At 55.0% G+C, this 17,335-nt stretch overlaps 2 protein-coding genes across 2 annotated transcripts; both read right to left on the reverse strand.

Moving 5' to 3' along the window:
* Positions 1–548: 548 nt before the first annotated feature.
* On the reverse strand, positions 549–10,867 carry GCAT (glycine C-acetyltransferase). Its single transcript, XM_038007465.2, has 9 exons — positions 10,261–10,867; positions 8,221–8,351; positions 4,875–4,976; positions 4,252–4,398; positions 2,480–2,634; positions 2,261–2,343; positions 1,926–2,097; positions 1,444–1,565; positions 549–879 (listed from the first exon to the last, which is right to left on the reverse strand). The coding sequence occupies exons 1-9, from the start codon at positions 10,454–10,456 to the stop codon at positions 728–730; spliced, it is 1,260 nt and encodes a 419-aa protein (XP_037863393.1). The 5' UTR covers positions 10,457–10,867; the 3' UTR covers positions 549–727.
* A 120-nt stretch (positions 10,868–10,987) lies between these two features.
* On the reverse strand, positions 10,988–13,219 carry H1-0 (H1.0 linker histone). The gene has a single exon (XM_007975718.3). It carries the CDS (start codon positions 12,877–12,879, stop codon positions 12,295–12,297), a length of 585 nt encoding a protein of 194 aa, XP_007973909.1. The 5' UTR covers positions 12,880–13,219; the 3' UTR covers positions 10,988–12,294.
* Positions 13,220–17,335: the final 4,116 nt, after the last annotated feature.

Genomic DNA, 17,335 nt, shown 5'->3' on the forward strand with positions numbered 1-17,335 from the left:
GGCCTGTAGGCTTAGTTCTCAGTGGCCCTCCACAGCAGCACAAAAGCTACCCTAGACAAACGGTGGCCCATGCCTATCTCCCAAAGGCCTAGGTCCCATCCTTTTTTTTTTTTTGAGATGGACTTCTGCTCTTGTTGCCCAGGCTGGAGTACAATGGTGTGATCTTGGCTCACCGCAACTTCCACCTCCCGGGTTCAAGCGATTCCCCTGCCTCAGCCTCCTAAGTAGCTGGGATTACAGGCATGCGCCGCCACGCCCGGCTAATTTCGTATTTTTAGTAGAGACGGGGTTTCTGCATGTTGGTCAGGCTGGTCTCGAACTCCTGACCTCAGGTGATTCGCCCGCCTTGGCCTCCTAAAGTGCTGGGATTACAGGGGTGAGCCACCGCACCCAGCCACTGGGTCCCATCTTAATCTAGGGAAAAGGTCAGTGGAGATCTGGAGATCTGCAGTCCTCAGGAGCCTCCCCTCAGAGCCCTGGCTCCTGCCGGATTCTTCAACCGGCCACAGGACTGGGCCTGACCAGACACAGTAAAGCAGACCAGAGTGTCAGAGCCAATTTTCAAACTGTTGTTTCACATTCTCACAGCCCTCAGCGCAGGCCACATCCCAGCCCAGCTCTGGGACTTTGGTTCAGGGCTCAGAGCCGCTGCTCTTGGCCGATCGAAAACCTCCTTTGACCCTGTGGCAGTAGGTGGACCTTGGCTCTGCTCATCCCTACCCAGAGCTCAGGGCAGTGCCCCGTGCAGTCGCCCCACTTCCACGAAGGCCTCCACACAGCGGTCAATGTCTTCCTCACTGTGCACTGCTGAGATCTGTACCCGGATCCGGGCCTTGCCCTTGGGGACCACGGGGTAGCTGAACCCGATGACAAAGATGCCTGGGAGGGTAGAAAGCAAGGGCGTGCCAGAACCAACAGGCTAAGGGACAGAACACAGAGGGCAAGGGAACCGCCCCAAGTCTCAGATTCGGGACTCCCTCATGGCCTGGGTTTTTTTTTTTTTTTTTTTGAGACAGAGTCTTGCTCTGTCACCCAGGCTGAAGTGCAGTGGCGCGATCTCGGCTCACTGCAAGCTCTGCCTCCCGGGTTCACGCCATTCTCCTGCCTCAGCCTCCCGAGTAGCTGGGACTACAGGCGCCCACCACCACACCCGGCTAGTTTTTTTGTATTTTTAGTAGAGACGAGGTTTCACCATGTTAGCCAGGATGGTCTCGATCTCTTGACCTCGTGATCTGCCCGCCTCAGCCTTCCAAAGCGCTGGGATTACAGGCGTGAGCCACCACACCCGGCCTGCCTGCAGTTTTCAAGCTTGGACAGACAGCTGGCCTAAGAGGCCGCAGTGTGGCCAGGGGCGGCAGGGAGAGGGGTGGTTCACAGTCTATGGGTTTACCCTTTCTCTTCTCTCAGGACCCATCACCAGTTATCTCGTCCCAGCACACTTACCTCTCTTCAGCATGTCATCCGCCATGCGAGAGGCCAGCCGGGCATCACCCAGCATCACAGGGCAGATGGGATGGCTGGCTCCCGAGATAGTGAAGCCAGCAGCTTCCATCTTACTACGGAACCTGTGGGTACAAGGTATCACAGGTAGCTAAGGGGCTGTGGAGCATTCACATCCGCTCCTCCCAGGGACCAGGCCCGAGGTCTGTGCAAGAAAGATCAACAAAGACAGTTAACAAGTTCTAAGAGGCAGATGGGAGCCAGGCAGGGGGCAGGTAGAACAAAAAGGGAGACGGAAAGACAGGATGGACAAGAGGGAGACACAGAAACTAGAGGGGAGAGGCAGAGACAGAGGAGGGAGGGGAACAGGCAGAAGCAGACCTGGTGGGCACAGAGCTGTCTGTGGGCCTGGGCAGACACATGAGGCTGGCTCTCACCATGTCCCCTGGCCCCCGAGCCTGCCCCATCCCTGCTGGGAGCCGCACCTCTGGGTCTTGGCAGCCATAGACTGGACAATGGTATTACTCTCCATGAGTAGATCTAGGGCCTTGGAGGCGCAGCCAACAACAGCAGGTGGCAGACTGTTGGAGAAGAGGTAGGGCCGGGCGCGCTGTCGCAGCAGGGACACCAGAGGCTCAGGCCCTGTCGTGTAGCCCCCTGAGAAGAAGGGAAGAGGTGGGGGGAGGGGTTGGTCAGGGGCCAGAGCCTACCCCAACCCCCTCCTGAAAGTACAGTCCATGCTGCCCTCCCCACTTCCCTGAGCCCCTCCAGGGCCCTCCAAAAGGACAAGGGGATCCCAGGGACACAACCTTGCAGGTACCTGATGCTCCACCCAGGGCCTTCCCCAGGGTGGAGTTGATGATGGTGACCTGATCCATCACGCCCAGCAACTCATCTGTACCCCTGCAAGGGAAGCTGCCACTGCTGTCACTGCCTCCTGAGAGCCCAGGGATCATGGATCAGGCTGGGGACTGGCCTCCGCATTTCCCAGCCACCCTCAGAAGCCCCACCCCAGGCCTCAGGTGCCACATGGTCCCACCGTCCTGTGGGCCCCAGGAAGCCAGTGGCATGGCATTCATCCACAAAGACCAGGGCACCATATCTAGAGGCGAGGCGGCAGATCTCCTGCAGGGGTGCGATGTCGCCATCCATGGAAAAGGCCCCATCGGTGGCCACCAGGCGCAGCCGATGCTTCTGCGGGAAAGACATGAACAGGTGGTGGGTGGTGTCAAGCTGGGCCAAACCACCCATGTCTTGTGCTGCTTGGAGCTCTGAGAGCTCATCCTGCCCAGTGCCCAGCACAGAGGTGAGCAGAGAGGTGGGCACATAGGTACCACCATCTTGGGGGCTGGAACATCCTCTCCCTCATCTGTGCCTCTCAGCCTCACCCATCTCCACTGTGAACCCTGGGCAGTGAGAATGGGCTCAGGCCTCACTCTCCTGTGTAAGGTCCCAAAGGGCAGGCTGGGCTGGGACCAGGTCTTACCAACGTGTCCATTCGTCCATTCTATCCTTATGCCTAGCAAGGGCCTGCCACACAGAAGGTGCTTGCTAAAACTTAAGGCAGGCTGGGCGCAGTGGCTCACACCTGTAATCCCAGCACTTTGGGAGCTTAGGGCTTCGAGACCAGCCTGGGCAACATAGTGAGACCATGTCTCTACTAAAAATTTTAAAATCTGGCTGGGTATGGTGGCTCATGCCTGTAACTTTGGGAGCCCAGGAGTTCAAGACTAGCCTGAGCATTATAGTGAAACCCTGTCTCAAAAACGAACAGGCCAGGCGTGGTGGCTAACACCTGTAATCCCAACACTTTAAGAGGCTGAGGCAGGCAGATCACCTAAGGTCAGGAGTTCGAAACTAGCCTGGCCAACATGGTTAAACCCCATCTTTACTAAAAATACAAAATTAGCTGAGCACAGTGGTGGGCACCTGTAATCCCAGCTACTCCAGAGGCTGAGGCAGAAGAATCAATTGAACCCGGGAGGCAGAGGTTGCACTGAGCTGAGATCACACCACTGCACTCCAGCCTGGGCAAAAAGAATGAAACTCCATCTAAAAAACAAACAAATAAAAAACTGGGTGGGTGGGCACCTGTAGTCCCAGCTACTCAGGAAACTGAGGTGGGACGATCGCTCAAGTCCAGAAGGTTGAGGCTGCGGTGAGCTACGATTGCACCGTTGAATACAGCCTGGGCAACAGAGTGAGACTCTGTCACACACACACACACACACACACACACACACACACACATACACACAGACATACAGAGGGAAAAACCTCAAGGCATCATGGTACAATAGAATAATGATCTGGTGCCAGGCACAGTGGCTCACGCCTATAATCCCAGCATTTTGGGAGGCCAAGTAGGGTGGATCAGTTGAGGTCAGGAGTTCAAGACCAGCCTGGACAACATGATGAAACCCCGTCTTTACGAAGAATACAAAAATTAGCCAGGCGGGGTGGCAGACGCCTGTAATCCCAGCTACTTGGAAGGCTGAGGCAGGAGAATCACTTGAACTCAGGAGGTGGAGGTTGCAGTGAGCTGAGATCGCACCACTATACTCTAGCCTTGGCGACAGAGTTATACTCCAGCCTTGGTGACAGAGTGAAACTCTGTCTCAAAAAAAAAAAAAAAAAAAGCAAGCAAAAAAGAATAATGCTCTGGGTCTGAGAGATTTGGGTTCAAATCTTGGACAAATCTCTGCTGTTTCAAACTTTCAGGCTATCTGTCTGTCAGTGAGGAGTTGTCCTCTCTAAGCCTCACTTCCTTCCCCAAATGGAGGCTGAGGGTGGGCCCAGGTGTGGCCTCACCTGGGCCTCCTGCAGCTTGGCTTCTAGGTCAGCCATGTCCAGGTGGCGATAGCGGTACTTGTGGGCCTTGCACAGGCGGATGCCGTCGATGATGGAGGCGTGGTTCAGCTCGTCCGACAGGACTGCGTCCTCCGGGGTCAGCAGGGCCTAGAGGGAGGCAGTGAGCGTAGACCCATCACTCAGCCACCCTAGGCTTCTTCCTCGACCAGGATTCCCGCAAATCAAAAAACTGTACTGCCAGCCAGGCCATTCCTCTGGGTAGAGAGGCAAGGCGTCCTGTGTTTCCATCTGGGCCCCCGTGCCCCAGTGCCGGGCTGGACCAGCGCCCTGCTCTAGTAAGAGGAGGCGAGAATATATTTGGTGAGTACCAGGCCCCCGCCTTCCCCAGCCTTCCAGATGATGTAGCTTATCCCCCCCAATCTCTGGAACTCAGGCTCCTTGCAAGCCCCAGGATTCCTCCTGGAGCACCTACCTGGCCCAACCTTGACCTCCAGAAGAAGTGGGCTCTGGAGCCTCTAGGCATGGCACTGAATCCTGCTAGGTTCTCCCGACTGCCCACCCCCAAGCCTTCCCCAGCCTAACAGGCCCCATCGACCCTCACCCGCAGGACAGCTTCCACACACCTCAAAGAGGCCGGCGTTGGCGTCAAAACAGCTGGGATAGAGGATGGCATCCTCCCGCTGGTGGAAGCGGGCTATTTTTGCTTCTAGATTCTTGTGGATGCTCTAAAGAAAATGAGTGAGACACGTGTTGATGCCTGTGGGGTCATGTGGGACAAGTCCGAGGAGACAGAGGCTTGGAGGACCACAGAGACCCAACCCAGAAAGCCTGCAGCCTCAGCCTCCTTACTTTCTGTCACACATGGGTGATCCCAGAGCTGCCAGGAATCTGGCAGACAGTTCCCATTGAGGAACTGGGGACCTGTTAGGTTCCCTTCCTGGGCAGACTTTGGTTTTACCATAGCGGTCTAAGGGTGGAATTACGGGAACTCGTGGAGAAGGAAGCGTGTCTTCCTAACACCACACTGAGTGTCTTTTTTGGTTGCCTAATGGCAAAGAAAAAGATCACAGAGGTAATTCTGGATTCATCTGGGCCTCTAATTTGTAGATTTGAAAGTTGTTGGGTGTGGGTGAGGGCTTTGCTGGGAAGTGACTGGATGTGAGTCAGGAGTTCTGCCTCTGACATTCATTTCTCTCTCACCTTTCTGAAAGGGCAGTTAATGATAATCACAAGTAGGACCACAGACTCACTCTCTCTTTTTTTGGCAAATGAGACAGGGATTCTCTGTCACTCAGGCTGGAGTGCAGTAGTGAGATCATAGCTTACTGTAGCCTTGAACTCCTGGGCTCAAGTGATCCTCCCATCTCAGCCTCCCCTCCCTAGTAGCTGGGACTATAGGTGCGCACCACCACACCCAGCTAATTAAAAACTTTTTTTTTTTTTTTAGAGAGAGGGTCTTGCTATGTTGCCCAGGCTGGTCTCAAACTCCAGGCATCAAGTGATCCTTCTGCTTTGGGCTTCAAAAGTATTGAGATTACAGGTATAAGCCACCATGCCCAGTCAGCATGGACTCTTGAGCCAGGGTTCAAATCCCACCACAATAGGCTCTGTGCCTCTGGGCAAGTCACTTAACTTCTCTGGACCTCAGTGTCCTCATCTCAATAGGAAGAATAAGAATAGCACCTATCACTTACGATTAATGAGTTAATACTTGTAATGTTCTTCCTTTATTTTTTTTGAGACAGAGTTTCACCCAGGCTGGAGTGCAGTGGCACCATCATGGCTCACTGCAACCCCTGCCTACTGGGTTCAAGTGAGCAAGTCCAGCTAATTTTTGTATTTTTAGCAGAGACAGGTTTCACCATGTTGGCCAGGCTGGTCTTGAACTCCTGATCTAAAGTAATCCACCCACCGCGGCCTCCCAAAGTGCCTGGATTACAGGCATGAGCCATCACGCCTGGCCAATAGTTGTAATTTTCTTAAAAGAATTCTTGGCACATAATAAGTACTATTTAAGTTTCATACTTATATAAATTTATTTTGTAACATTTGGAAAATAAATAATAGCCAACATTCATTGAGCACTACTATGTGCCAGGCTGTTCCATGCTTTTTTTTTGTTTTTTTTTTTAAGACAGAGTCTCACTCTGTTGCTCAGACTGGAGTGCAGTGGCGTGATCTCAGCTCACCTGCAACCTCCACCTCCTAGGTTCAAGTGATTCTCCTGCCTCAGCCTCGCAAGTGGCTGGGATTACAGGCACCCACCATCATGCCAGTTAATTTCTGTATTTTTGTAGAGAAAGGGTTTCGCCATGTTGGCCAGGCTGGTCTCGAACTCCTGATCCCAGGTGATCTGCCTGCATCAGCCTCCCAAAGGGCTGGGATTATAGGTATGAGCCACTGCGCTTGGCCTATTCTAAGCATTACATGTATTAAGTCTTTAATTTGTAAGGATCTTATTAAGTGCTATTATCTTCAGTTTTCTTTTTTTTTTTTTTTTTTTTTTTTTGAGACGAGAGTCTCGCTCTGTCGCCCAGGCTGGAGTGCAGTGGCCAGATCTCAGCTCACTGAGATCCGTCTCCCGGGTTCCTGCCATTCTCCTGCCTCAGCCTCCCGAGTAGCTGGGACTACAGGCGCCCGCCACCGCGCCCGGCTAGTTTTTTGTATTTTTTAGTAGAGACGGGGTTTCACCGTGTTAGCCAGGATGGTCTCGATCTCCTGACCTCGTGATCCACCCGTCTCGGCCTCCCAAAGTGCTGGGATTACAGGCATGAGCCACCGCGCCCAGCTATCTTCAGTTTTCTTATGAAGGAATTTTTTTTTCTTTTTTTTTTTTTTTTTTTTTTTTTTTGAGACGGAGTCTCGCTCTGTCGCCCAGGCTGGAGTGCAGTGGCCGGATCTCAGCTCACTGCAAGCTCCGCCTCCCGGGTTCACGCCATTCTCCTGCCTCAGCCTCCCGAGTAGCTGGGACTACAGGCGCCCGCCACCTCGCCCGGCTAGTTTTTTGTATTTTTTTAGTAGAGACGGGGTTTCACCATGTTAGCCAGGATGGTCTCGATCTCCTGACCTCGTGATCCGCCCGTCTCGGCCTCCCAAAGTGCTGGGATTACAGGCTTGAGCCACCGCGCCCGGCCTTATGAAGGAATTAAGACAGAGAGAGGTTAAGATACTTGCCCACAGGAACAGGGCCACTAAAGGGCAGCACTGGCAACTGTGCTCCATCAGAACAGACCCAGAGCCCTCAGTCTCAGTTCCTGCCACCTACTCCTCTTTTCCTATAGAAGGTCAGGTGTCACCAGGCGCGGTGGCTCACACCTGTAATCCCAGCACTTTGGGAGGCGGAGGCGGGCGGATCACGAGGTCAGGAGATCGAGACCACGGTGAAACCCCATCTCTACTGAAAATACAAAAAATTAGCCGGGCACGGTGGCGGGTGCCTGTAGTCCCAGCTACTCAGGAGGCTGAGGCAGAAGAATGGTGTGAACCCAGGAGGCGGAGCTTGCAGTGAGCCAAGATCGCGCCACTGCACTCCAGCCTCGGCAACAGAGTCAGACTCTGTCTCAAAAAAAAAAAAAAAAAAAAAAAAAAATTAGCTGGGTGTGGCAGCACACCTGTAATTGCTGCTGCTCCGGAGGCTGAGGCATGAGAATCACTTGAGCCTGGGAGGCGAAGGTTACGACAAGCCAAGATTGTGCCACTGCACTCCAGCCTGGGTGACAGAGCAAGACTCTGTCTCAAAAGAAAAAAAAAAAAAAATATATATATATATATATATATATATATAAAGTTTCTTGGCCAAAGCTTTTCAGCAAAACAGAGGCCTGCACTCAGCCTTTCTGCTGCACAGCTCTGGGGCCAACAGTGGGCCCAGGGCCGTGGATGAGCTGAGCTGGCTAAACCAGCCCTGCTGACTGTGGGAAGCAGGCAGCTGGGGTCAGTCCCCACAACCCCCCACCACTCGCTGTGTACCTGGGTTCCGCAGATGAAGCGGACAGAGCTGAGGCCAGCTCCAAACTCCTCCAGAGCCTGCAGACCTGCCTGGATCACCTTGGGGTGGCTGCTCAGGCCTAGGTAGTTGTTGGCACAGAAGTTAAGGATTCCTGAGGTGAAGGAGAGGAGATGGATACAGCAGCTCAGGTGGGGCAAGGAAGGGCCTGGAAAGATGACAGTGCCAGGCCCTGGGGAAATGGTCCAGAAAGGAAACAGACCTGGATTCACCGTTGAAGAGGCACCAAATTCAACAGCTACAGAGGGAGGGTCAGTGCTACACATCTTGAAGAGTGAGAAGTTTAAACTCTTTTTTTTTTTTTTTTTTTTTTGAGGCACGGTCTAGTTCTGTTGCCCAGGTTAGAGTACAGTGGTGCAGTCATGGCTTACTGCAGCCCCAACCCCCCAGGCTCAAGCAGTCCTCCCACCCAACCGCCTGAGTAGCTGGGACTGCAGGTACGTGCCACCATGCCCAACTAAATATTTTTATTTTTTGTAGAGATGGGGCCTCATTATGTTGCCCATGCTGGTCTTGAACTTCTAGCCTCAAGCAATCCTCCTGCCTTGGCCTCCCAAAGTGCTGAGATTTCAGGCACAAGCCACTGTGCCCAGCCTAAACTCTGGCTTTGAATCACATTCTACCCAAGGAGGAACTCAACCCTTCCTCACAGGCTTGTCCTGTGCCTGAAGACCACCACTAACTCGTTATCTGACCCCTTGGTTTCCTTGTGGGTTAAAGAAGAGGGCTGGGTCAGATGCCTGCTGCAGTCCTGGAACTCCACAGTTTACTTTGCTGCCTGGTACAGAATCACTTCCCCAAAGGTAGGGTGCCTGAGATACCAGTCCCCGAATTCTAAAGCCCAGAGTGAACACAGCTGACCTTAGGAGCAAACACATCAGAGGGGAAAGTTCACACAGCCTGGGAAAGGCAAAAACAGGATGAGAACTTGGGTCTCCTAATTTCCCATCTTTTGACTGGCTCTAAGCTTCCCCTGAGGGAAAGAAGGGATTACCTGGGACCTCTATTTTACAAATGAGTACAACAGCACCAAGGGTTCTATGCCTATTTTCTCGCAGAAGGCAGCTTTGGGAGCCTGTTGATGATCACCACTCACCTGAGGCCTGACACGGATAAGTCAGGCAGTAACCACTGGTTAGAATGAAATGAGGGAGGGCTGGGAGTGGTGGCTCACATCCGTAATCCCAACACTTTGGGAGGACGAGGCGGGCGGATCACTTGAGGTCAAGAGTTCGAGATCAGCCTGGCCAACATGGTGAAACCCAGTCTCTACTAAAAATACAAAAATCAGCCGGGTGTGCTGGCATTTGCCTGTAGTCCCAGCTACTTGGGAGGCTGAGGCATGAAAATCGCCCGAACCCAGGAGGTAGAGGTTGCAGTGAACCGAGATCTCACCACTGCCCTCCAGCCTGAGCGACAGAGCAAGCCCAGATTGCTTGCTATGAGTTTGGCCAGGAAGCTGTCCTCTCTGGCCAGTTAGGCAATGTTCCAGCTCCAATATTCCAGCGCTGCCTGCAGCTGGGGGCTTTTGGGCAAGCCATTTCACATCTGTGGACTTCAGCCTCTTCGTTTGTAAAATGGAATTAGTCATTCCTGCGTTTAGAAGTTAGCAGGAGTTCACGTGCAGCAACAATTGGTAGAGGTCTTCACAAAACAGCCGCTCAAGAAATGCGGGTTTTCTTGCTCCGGCCTTCCCACCACCCTTCCTTGCAGTGTCACGGTGGGAGCCAGCTGGGTGTCTCTCTCCTTTTCTCACGCTCACACAGGGCTGGTCCCAGCCCTGCCTTCTGAGCCAAAAAGGTGCTCAAGGGCAAATCACCTCCCTCCGTCAAAACGGGTTTAACCAGGCTAGAGTCAGTATTAGGAAGCCGTAAAGTCGCCCTGAGAGATGCGAAGGGGACCAGTAGCTAAGAGTGTAGGAGCCGCCCACCCCCGCCTCCAAGCCTTCCATTCCAGCGCAAGCTCGGGAAAGGTCTTGGAACGACTCCGGGAGGGAGAGTTACCTCCGGAGACGCCGTCCACGTGGATGTGCGGCCCCTGACGGGACGTGATGACCCGCTCACTCTTCCAAGTGCCAGCTCCACGGATCCCTTCCAGCTCCCCCTCCAGAATGCCGCGCAGCTGGGCCAACGCTGACTGTGCGCGGCAGCCGCGGGGCACTCCGAAGAGCGCGGCGCGCCAGGCGTTCCCAGCCCACATCGCTCCTACCTCGCCCGAGCGTCCCTGCCTGCCTGGGAGCCGTGCGCATCGCGGACGCAGCCTGGTCACGTGGCCGGGGGCCGGGCTCCAGCAGCCAATCGGAGTGAGGGGGGCTGACTTAACGAGTGGGAGGCGGGCCTAAGGTGGGTGGGCGGTGCCTGGCGGGATCCGCCAGGGACCAAGCGGCTTGACTTGTAAGTTGAGACTGCAGAGGTCCGGGTGGCAGAAGGGAGGGAAGGGGGCGGAGGAAGTCGCGTCAGGGCCCAGCCCACCAGACTCCCCACCGCATTCCCACGTACTCACCTCTCGGCCGGAAATGGGGTGCCCTCTGGACCCCAAAGGCAGAAGCCTAGAAGCCGGCAAAGGCACGTTCCGCAGCCTCCGGGACTAAGGATTCCTGGCTTCTGTCCAGCTCCTGTAACCCTCCCCCCATTCTCAGGTGCAAACGCCCAGACGTCCCCACTGCCCGCCCGCCTAACCGCTCCGCATTCATCCCCCAGTCTTCAAAGTGAGGAAAAATACACCGCTCAGTTTCTCCCTTTTCCAATTTATTTTAAAGTTTTAAAAAGACAGCAAAATTTTCCCGGCACGAGTAACACTTGTTTAAAAAAGGCGGGGGGGGGGGGGGACGCGCAAGTACGCGATTTTTCTATTTTATTAAAAATAAGAGAAGGACAACTGTACAGGTTTTTTCTCCCAGCTCCCGGGCGTGAAACTAAGTACTAACCCTAGATATGTATATATACACATACACACACATGCACACAGATCTAGCTCTGTAAAACTACTTAGCAAATCCCAAATCGACTGCAGTATGTCTTACTGTCCACTGCCCGCCCACTCCCCCTCCCCCTCCCCCAGCTACAACTACTTATAATAAAAGACTCAAATAAAAGAGATCGGGAGGTTTTAAGTGGCCGCAGCCCCACCAAACGAAGCAGACACCTCTTGTACAGGAGGAACAAAAATCCAGAAGAAAAGTCTTCCTAGGACACAATCCACCGATTGCATGGAAAAATCCAAGTTTCAACAGGGCACACTGAGGCACTTGGCTGACTCCCCACCCTTCCCCTAAAGTTTTCACTCCGGTTTAACAAGAGAATTTGCTGAAGCCACAAAGATCCTCCAATGGCTACATCCTAGCTGACTGGGACAAGCTATGGCTTCTCCCATCCAGCTGTCACTTGGACCCCACTCCCTTTCCCTAATACAATAGGGAGACCAAAAGGGCAAACTAACAGAAATGAGAAGGAAACTGGGTTTGGGCCCCCACTGCTCACCACTGGGAGGTGGAAGTCAGCCCGGTGGCAGTTTTTTCCACCTCCTTCCTTTGCCGGCTGGCTGCTCCCTACCACCTCTCTCCTCCTGGCCAAAGGTTCTGAAACTCTCACGACGGGTGCCCAGCTCAAAGAAAGCTCACTCACCCTAAAGATACTCCTGCTAACCTCACAATTCCTGGGTTCCCTTCTCATCTAGCCAGAACATACTGCCTTGCGTCTTCTCCCCACCCCCATCTACCTTCATGGCAAACAAACCAACAAAACACACAAGCCCCCCCCCCCACCCCCGGCAAATCCCTAACCCCGTAAGTAGGTTAATAGCAAAACAAAATATAAGTACATTCTCATCATTACAGAGATTGGTTGTTGCTGTCCTTGCACAACTGGTTAAGGAAAAATGAATTATTCTGTAATTTCTGAAGAATCCAAATCCTGTCTCTTATAAAGTCAGAAGAGAAGGATGCAAAAGGTGGTGGTGAGCATCAAGACAAAAAAGGAGAAAAGTATTTACAGAAAATAGGAGACAGGAGGGAGTGTCTGCAAGAAAAGACTTCATTGTCACTTCTTCTTGCTGGCCCTCTTGGCACTGGACTTTGCTTTGGGTTTCACTGGTTTGGCCTTCTTGGGCTTGGATGCCTTGACCGGCTTGGCTTTGACAGTCTTGGGTTTTTTGGCTTTCTTGGGCGTGGCAGCCAGCTTCTTCTTGGCCTTCTTGACTGGGGTGGCTTTGGGTTTCTTGGTTGGAGCTTTGGAGGCAGCCTTCTTGGGCTTGGATGCCTTCTTTGGCGTGGCTACCTTCTTGATTTCCTTCTTGGTCTTCTTGAAGGCCACTGACTTCTTGGGCTCGTCGCTCTTAGCTAGCCGGAAGGATCCCGAGGCCCCCACCCCTTTGGTCTGCTTGAGGACACCGGTGGTGACCAGGCGCTTGATGGACAACTTGATCTGCGAGTCAGCGTTCTCACCCACCTTGTAGTGGCTCTTGATATACTTCTGGATGGACTGACGCGAGGAGCCAGCGCGGTTCTTCTCCGCCTGGATGGCAGCCACGATCATATCTGAATACTTGGGGTGGTCTGTGGACTTCTTGGAGGCCTTGGCCCGCTTGGGCTTGGCCGCAGGGGCGGACGTGGAATTCTCGGTCATGGTGGCCTGTCTGGTCCGGCTGTTGAAGACGCCTTCCAAAAGGCCAGCCCTCGTCGGAGGCTGAGCAAAACCTGCCTCGGGATCTGCTCTTGAGCCCCTGACTACCGGGCCAGTCCGGAGTGCGGCTCCCGGGGATGCGAGCGAGGAGTCGCTGCTTCTCCTTCCCAGCTGGGGTGTCGGGAGAGCTCGCTGAGCCGGCTCTGCGAGGCCCAGCCCCGCCGGTCTGTCGCTTGGTCTCGGCACCGGGCTCTGGCTCTGGCTCTGGCTCTGGCTCTGCCTCTGCCTCTGCCTCCGCCTCCTCTGCCTCCCTTTTCCCAGCTCCGCGTCTGGCGCTTGGGCGGCGCATCCGGGTATTTAGCGGCGGCGGGCGGACCGCGGTGAGGACAGGGCTGCTGGCTGCCTGCTCCCGGCCCGGAATGGCGCTGCGCCGCCGCCATCTGTGTTTCTTCCGCCGAGCAAATCCGACCTTTCCCCCCGGCCCGGGCCTTCCCGCTCCCCGCCGCCGCCCGGGGCCGCTGCCTGGCTCCCTGGGCTTCCCCGCCGGGCGGCCCGCTGGCCCGGCCGCCGCCCCCCGCGCCCGCCACGCGCCCCAAACGGCGCCGAGGACCGCTGCTGCGCCGGCACATTTCCCCTTTGCGGGGGGCTGGCTCTGCGGGGCTAGGGAGCCCCGGTGTGGTAAACCCCCCGTAGCAAAGCTCTCCCCTGAGGCTACCGGGGGCTCCACTCCCGGCCCGCTGCGGGGTCCCCTAGCCCGGTGGAGCTGCCGGAAAGCGGCCCCAACTAACACACGCGGCCCCGAGCTAGGCGACTCCCAGCCGGGCCGAGCCGGGACAGGGGGGAGGGGTCGCTCCCCCGGGGTCCGGTCACCTCTCGGGGGTCACCCCGCCACCGGTCCCTCCACACCTCTACCCCTCTCTGTCCATGGGGCCCCCAAGGAAACTTTCCCTGAAAGAGTTGGAAGGGCACTTTCAAACTTTGTCCCTTCCCCCTCCTCTGCCGTCTCTCCCCCAGCGCGCCCCCCGACCTCTGCCTTGAGGTCCCCTCCTGAGGCCGAACCCCCAGTGCTGCCCGGACCCTCTGAGAGATGAGGAGGGGCTCCCGGGTGGCCTCTTCTCCTCAAAGACCCCTACATCTCCCATATACCCTAATCGGGAATTCGTTTATATGCTTCTCTTAGCCTGGAAGTTTTGGGGTGTCAGAGGCAGAACTCGCTGCCCCCCATCCCTGAGGCCCAGCCTGGGGGTTCAGTCCCTGTCCCAAGGCTCCTTGAAGGCAATGTGGGGGCAGGGGGGGCGGTCCACAATGGAGAAGCTGCCCCAGAGGCTCTAAGCAGGGACGATCCTGGGGGCCCCTGTAATGAGGAGAGGCCCTGAGTGCTTTGGGGACTTGGGAAAGCGGGGCGCTGGGGTAGAGGTCGAGGAGGGGGTTGTATCCCTTGGGTTGTGACCTATCTTCGGAAAGTGTGCAGTTCAGAGAGCCGTGGCCGCGACCACCGCCATTTTGCTGGGAAGATGCGATGTCTTTGTTAAAATGCACACAGATTTTCCCGTGCTGCCTGGCAGGTGTAGACGAGGCGGACACGGGGCGCCACTGTCTGCAGGGAGTTCTGAAGCTCGAGGGGCTTTAGTGGCCCAGAGGCCAACAGAAGGGACCTCAGAGACCCTAGGACCCCTTCTCTGCGGCCGACCTCCTACTCACGTGCCGGGTCCGCTTGGCAGCGGCCCTGGGCTGAGATTCTGCGACGCTTGCTCCCTGAGCCCCCCTCCCACAACCCCGCTTTTATTCCCTAAGCATAGAGGCCGGTCACTGTTCACTTAAACAATACCCTGGGAGTGGGAGTTTGTTGCTGGTCAAAATGATGAACGCATCCCGGTATGGTCCAAGAGCTGTTTGCAGACACAGTAGGCTACTGGGGAGGGGTAAAAGGGAGGGGTTCGAGGGTTTTGATGTTGGGGACGGGATCGTAGCTGCGTGGGTGTGGTAGGGCTCCTATTGGACCTGGGAGTCTCTGAAGCCAGGGCAAATTAATGGGTTTCCCCCACACGCCAAGGGATGGATTAATCCAAATGATTAGGGGAGGAGGGGGGAGGGGGAGCCCAAGACTCGGTGTTAGATGCCTTCTCTCCGGGCTTATCTCCGTGGCACAGGCGGGGAAGGGAAGCAATGGGGGGTCAGGTTAGTTCAAAAGGTCAAGGTTCTTCTTTGGATGGTGTCAATTTCCCTTAAGTTTCGTCATTTGAAAACACAACATTCTGGTGGCTTTGTTTTGGTTATTTTCAAAGACAACTCGGGTTCCCATTAAGACCTGGTTGGGTTAATATGCACCCAAATAGCCACCCCCGTATCCGAGATGTTCCACCCTGAGAGCCCAGAGCCATGTCACCCCACCCCCCTGCCCCAGATCCGTGCATGTCTTAAAGACTTGATGAATCCAATGACACGATGATGAATAATTTTATTTGCACAGTGCTTTACAGTTTGCACAGCGCTCCCCACCGGTTTCTGGATCCTTTGCGCCTCCTGCCTGTGATCACTATCCCCATCACCCCTAATTTACCGCGGAGGCCCGGGACTTAGAAGGATGGATTGGGGGCGGGGTACTGTGAGGCTCAGCTCCCTGACACCTGGGCCTTCATTTCATTTTGTAGCTCTCCTGTCCCTTCTCCCCGCCCATCCCAGCGACCTGTAAATTCCCGGAACTGAACCCAGGATTGGGGAAAGGGGTTGCCTCGGGTTGCAGGGGCTTCCAGCTAGTGGACACCCCTTCTCCCGTCAGGCGGCGAGATTCACCGCCCCTTCCCCTGTTCCAGGGAGTTGGAGGGGAAGGAAGGGGGTTCCTTGAGACTTGGGCGCAGAGGTCGAAGCCGAGGCGGGCAAGACGAGAAAAGACGACCTCCAGATTGGCTTGGCCTTGCCTCGCCTCGCCTCGGGGACACTGCAGAGCCGGGGGGCTTCTTCACTCCCGCCAGAACCCGCCTGGGCACCGGGGCAGACGGCTCTCGGGTTTCCACCGGGCGCAAAGCCATCTTCCAGCTGGCCGACTGCGCAACCTCCCCCGCCCGCTTTAACGCGAGGCTCTTGAAACCCCAGGAACGGCGGAACCGCGGCAACTGCTCCTGGGAAATGTAGTCCCCGGTGCCGCACCACCTGCCCGCGACCCTTGGCAGCCCCGCGCCGCCTGGGCGTGGGGAGAGGGTCGGACAGCTGCTGTGCCGTGGCGCGTGGAGGGTCCAGGCCGTGCCGTGGCGCGGGGAGGATCCCCCCGCTGTCGCTCTCGGGCCTCAGTTCTTCCACCTGTCGGCTCTACCTGTCTCTGGGGTTAGTGAGACGGGGAAATGAATTCCTGCATGGAAAAGTATAAATCGCATTAGAATGCTAGGGGTCGTGTCCTTACTAATGGTTGGTGTTGTGTGTGCGCGCGCGCGCGTGCCTGAGCCCTTGGCACGTGACATCTCCACGTTACAGACAGGACGGCCCCATCTCCACCCCTATGTTTAATGACTTGCCCAGGGCTGATAGACTCCCAAGGCAATGCCCTGTTCACTGCACCACTTGTAGTCTTGTGACATTCTGGGCTTTGGAATCCTTTTTTTTTTTTTTTGAGACGGAGTCTCGTTCTGTCGCCCAGGCCACAGTGCAGTGGCGCGATCTCGGCTTACTGCAACCTCTGCCTGCCGGATTCAAGCAATTCTCTGCCTCAGCCTCCCAAATAGATAGGATTACAGGTGTCCACAACCATGCCCGGCTAATTTTTTGTATTTTTGGTAGAGACAGGGTTTCACCATCTTGGCCAGACTGGTCTTGAACTATCCTCGTGATCCACCGGCCTCGGCCTCCCAAAGTGCTGGGATTACAGGCATGGTCACCGCTCCCGGCTGGCTTTGGAATCCTAATGCATTCCTTAATATGTGCCGGGCACTGGGATGGGCGCTGGGATATAACCATCAACCAAAGTGACAAGACAGCCCTACCCTTGTGGAGCTGAGGTTCCCTGGAAAAGATAGATACACAGTAGACTACTGTAATCCCAGCACTTTGGGAGACCGAAATCGGTGGATCACCTGAGGTCAGGAGTTTGCGACCAGTCTGGCCAACGTGGTGAAACGCTGTCTCTACTAAAAATACAAAAATTCGCCGGGCGTGGTCGCGGGCACCTGTAATCCTAGCTACTTGGTAGAATGAGGCAGGAGAATCGCTTAAACCTGGGAGGCAGAGGTTGCAGTGAGCCAAGACCATGCCATTGCACTCCAGCCTGGGTGACAAGAACAAAACTCCATCTCAAAAAAAAGAAAAAGTAAATTATATAGTATGCTGGAAAGTGGCAATTGCAGAGAAACAATTGGAGCAAGGTTTGGGGTGGGTATAGGCAGTGTCAAATGGTGGTGGTTTGCAATTGTATTTTTTGTTTTTCATAGTTTTTTGTTTTTTGTTTTTTTTTTTTTTTTTGAGACAGAGT

Source organism: Chlorocebus sabaeus, chromosome 19 (genome assembly GCF_047675955.1).
Source record: "Chlorocebus sabaeus isolate Y175 chromosome 19, mChlSab1.0.hap1, whole genome shotgun sequence".
NCBI classification, from domain to species: Eukaryota; Metazoa; Chordata; class Mammalia; order Primates; family Cercopithecidae; genus Chlorocebus; species Chlorocebus sabaeus.

What these genes read in the sequence shown, in the direction of transcription:
- GCAT (XM_038007465.2), bottom strand. Translation starts at nt 10,456, where the DNA reads ATGTGGGCTGGGAACGCCTGGCGCGCCGCGCTCTTCGGAGTGCCCCGC. An exon ending in GCTTCATCTGCGGAACCCAG is followed by an intron (nt 4,977 to 8,220) that starts GTACACAGCGAG and finishes CATTTTCTTTAG; the next exon opens with AGCATCCACAAGAATCTAGA. An exon ending in GGATGACATGCTGAAGAGAG is followed by an intron (nt 880 to 1,443) that starts GTAAGTGTGCTG and finishes CTACCCTCCCAG; the next exon opens with GCATCTTTGTCATCGGGTTC.
- H1-0 (XM_007975718.3), bottom strand. Translation starts at nt 12,879, where the DNA reads ATGACCGAGAATTCCACGTCCGCCCCTGCGGCCAAGCCCAAGCGGGCC.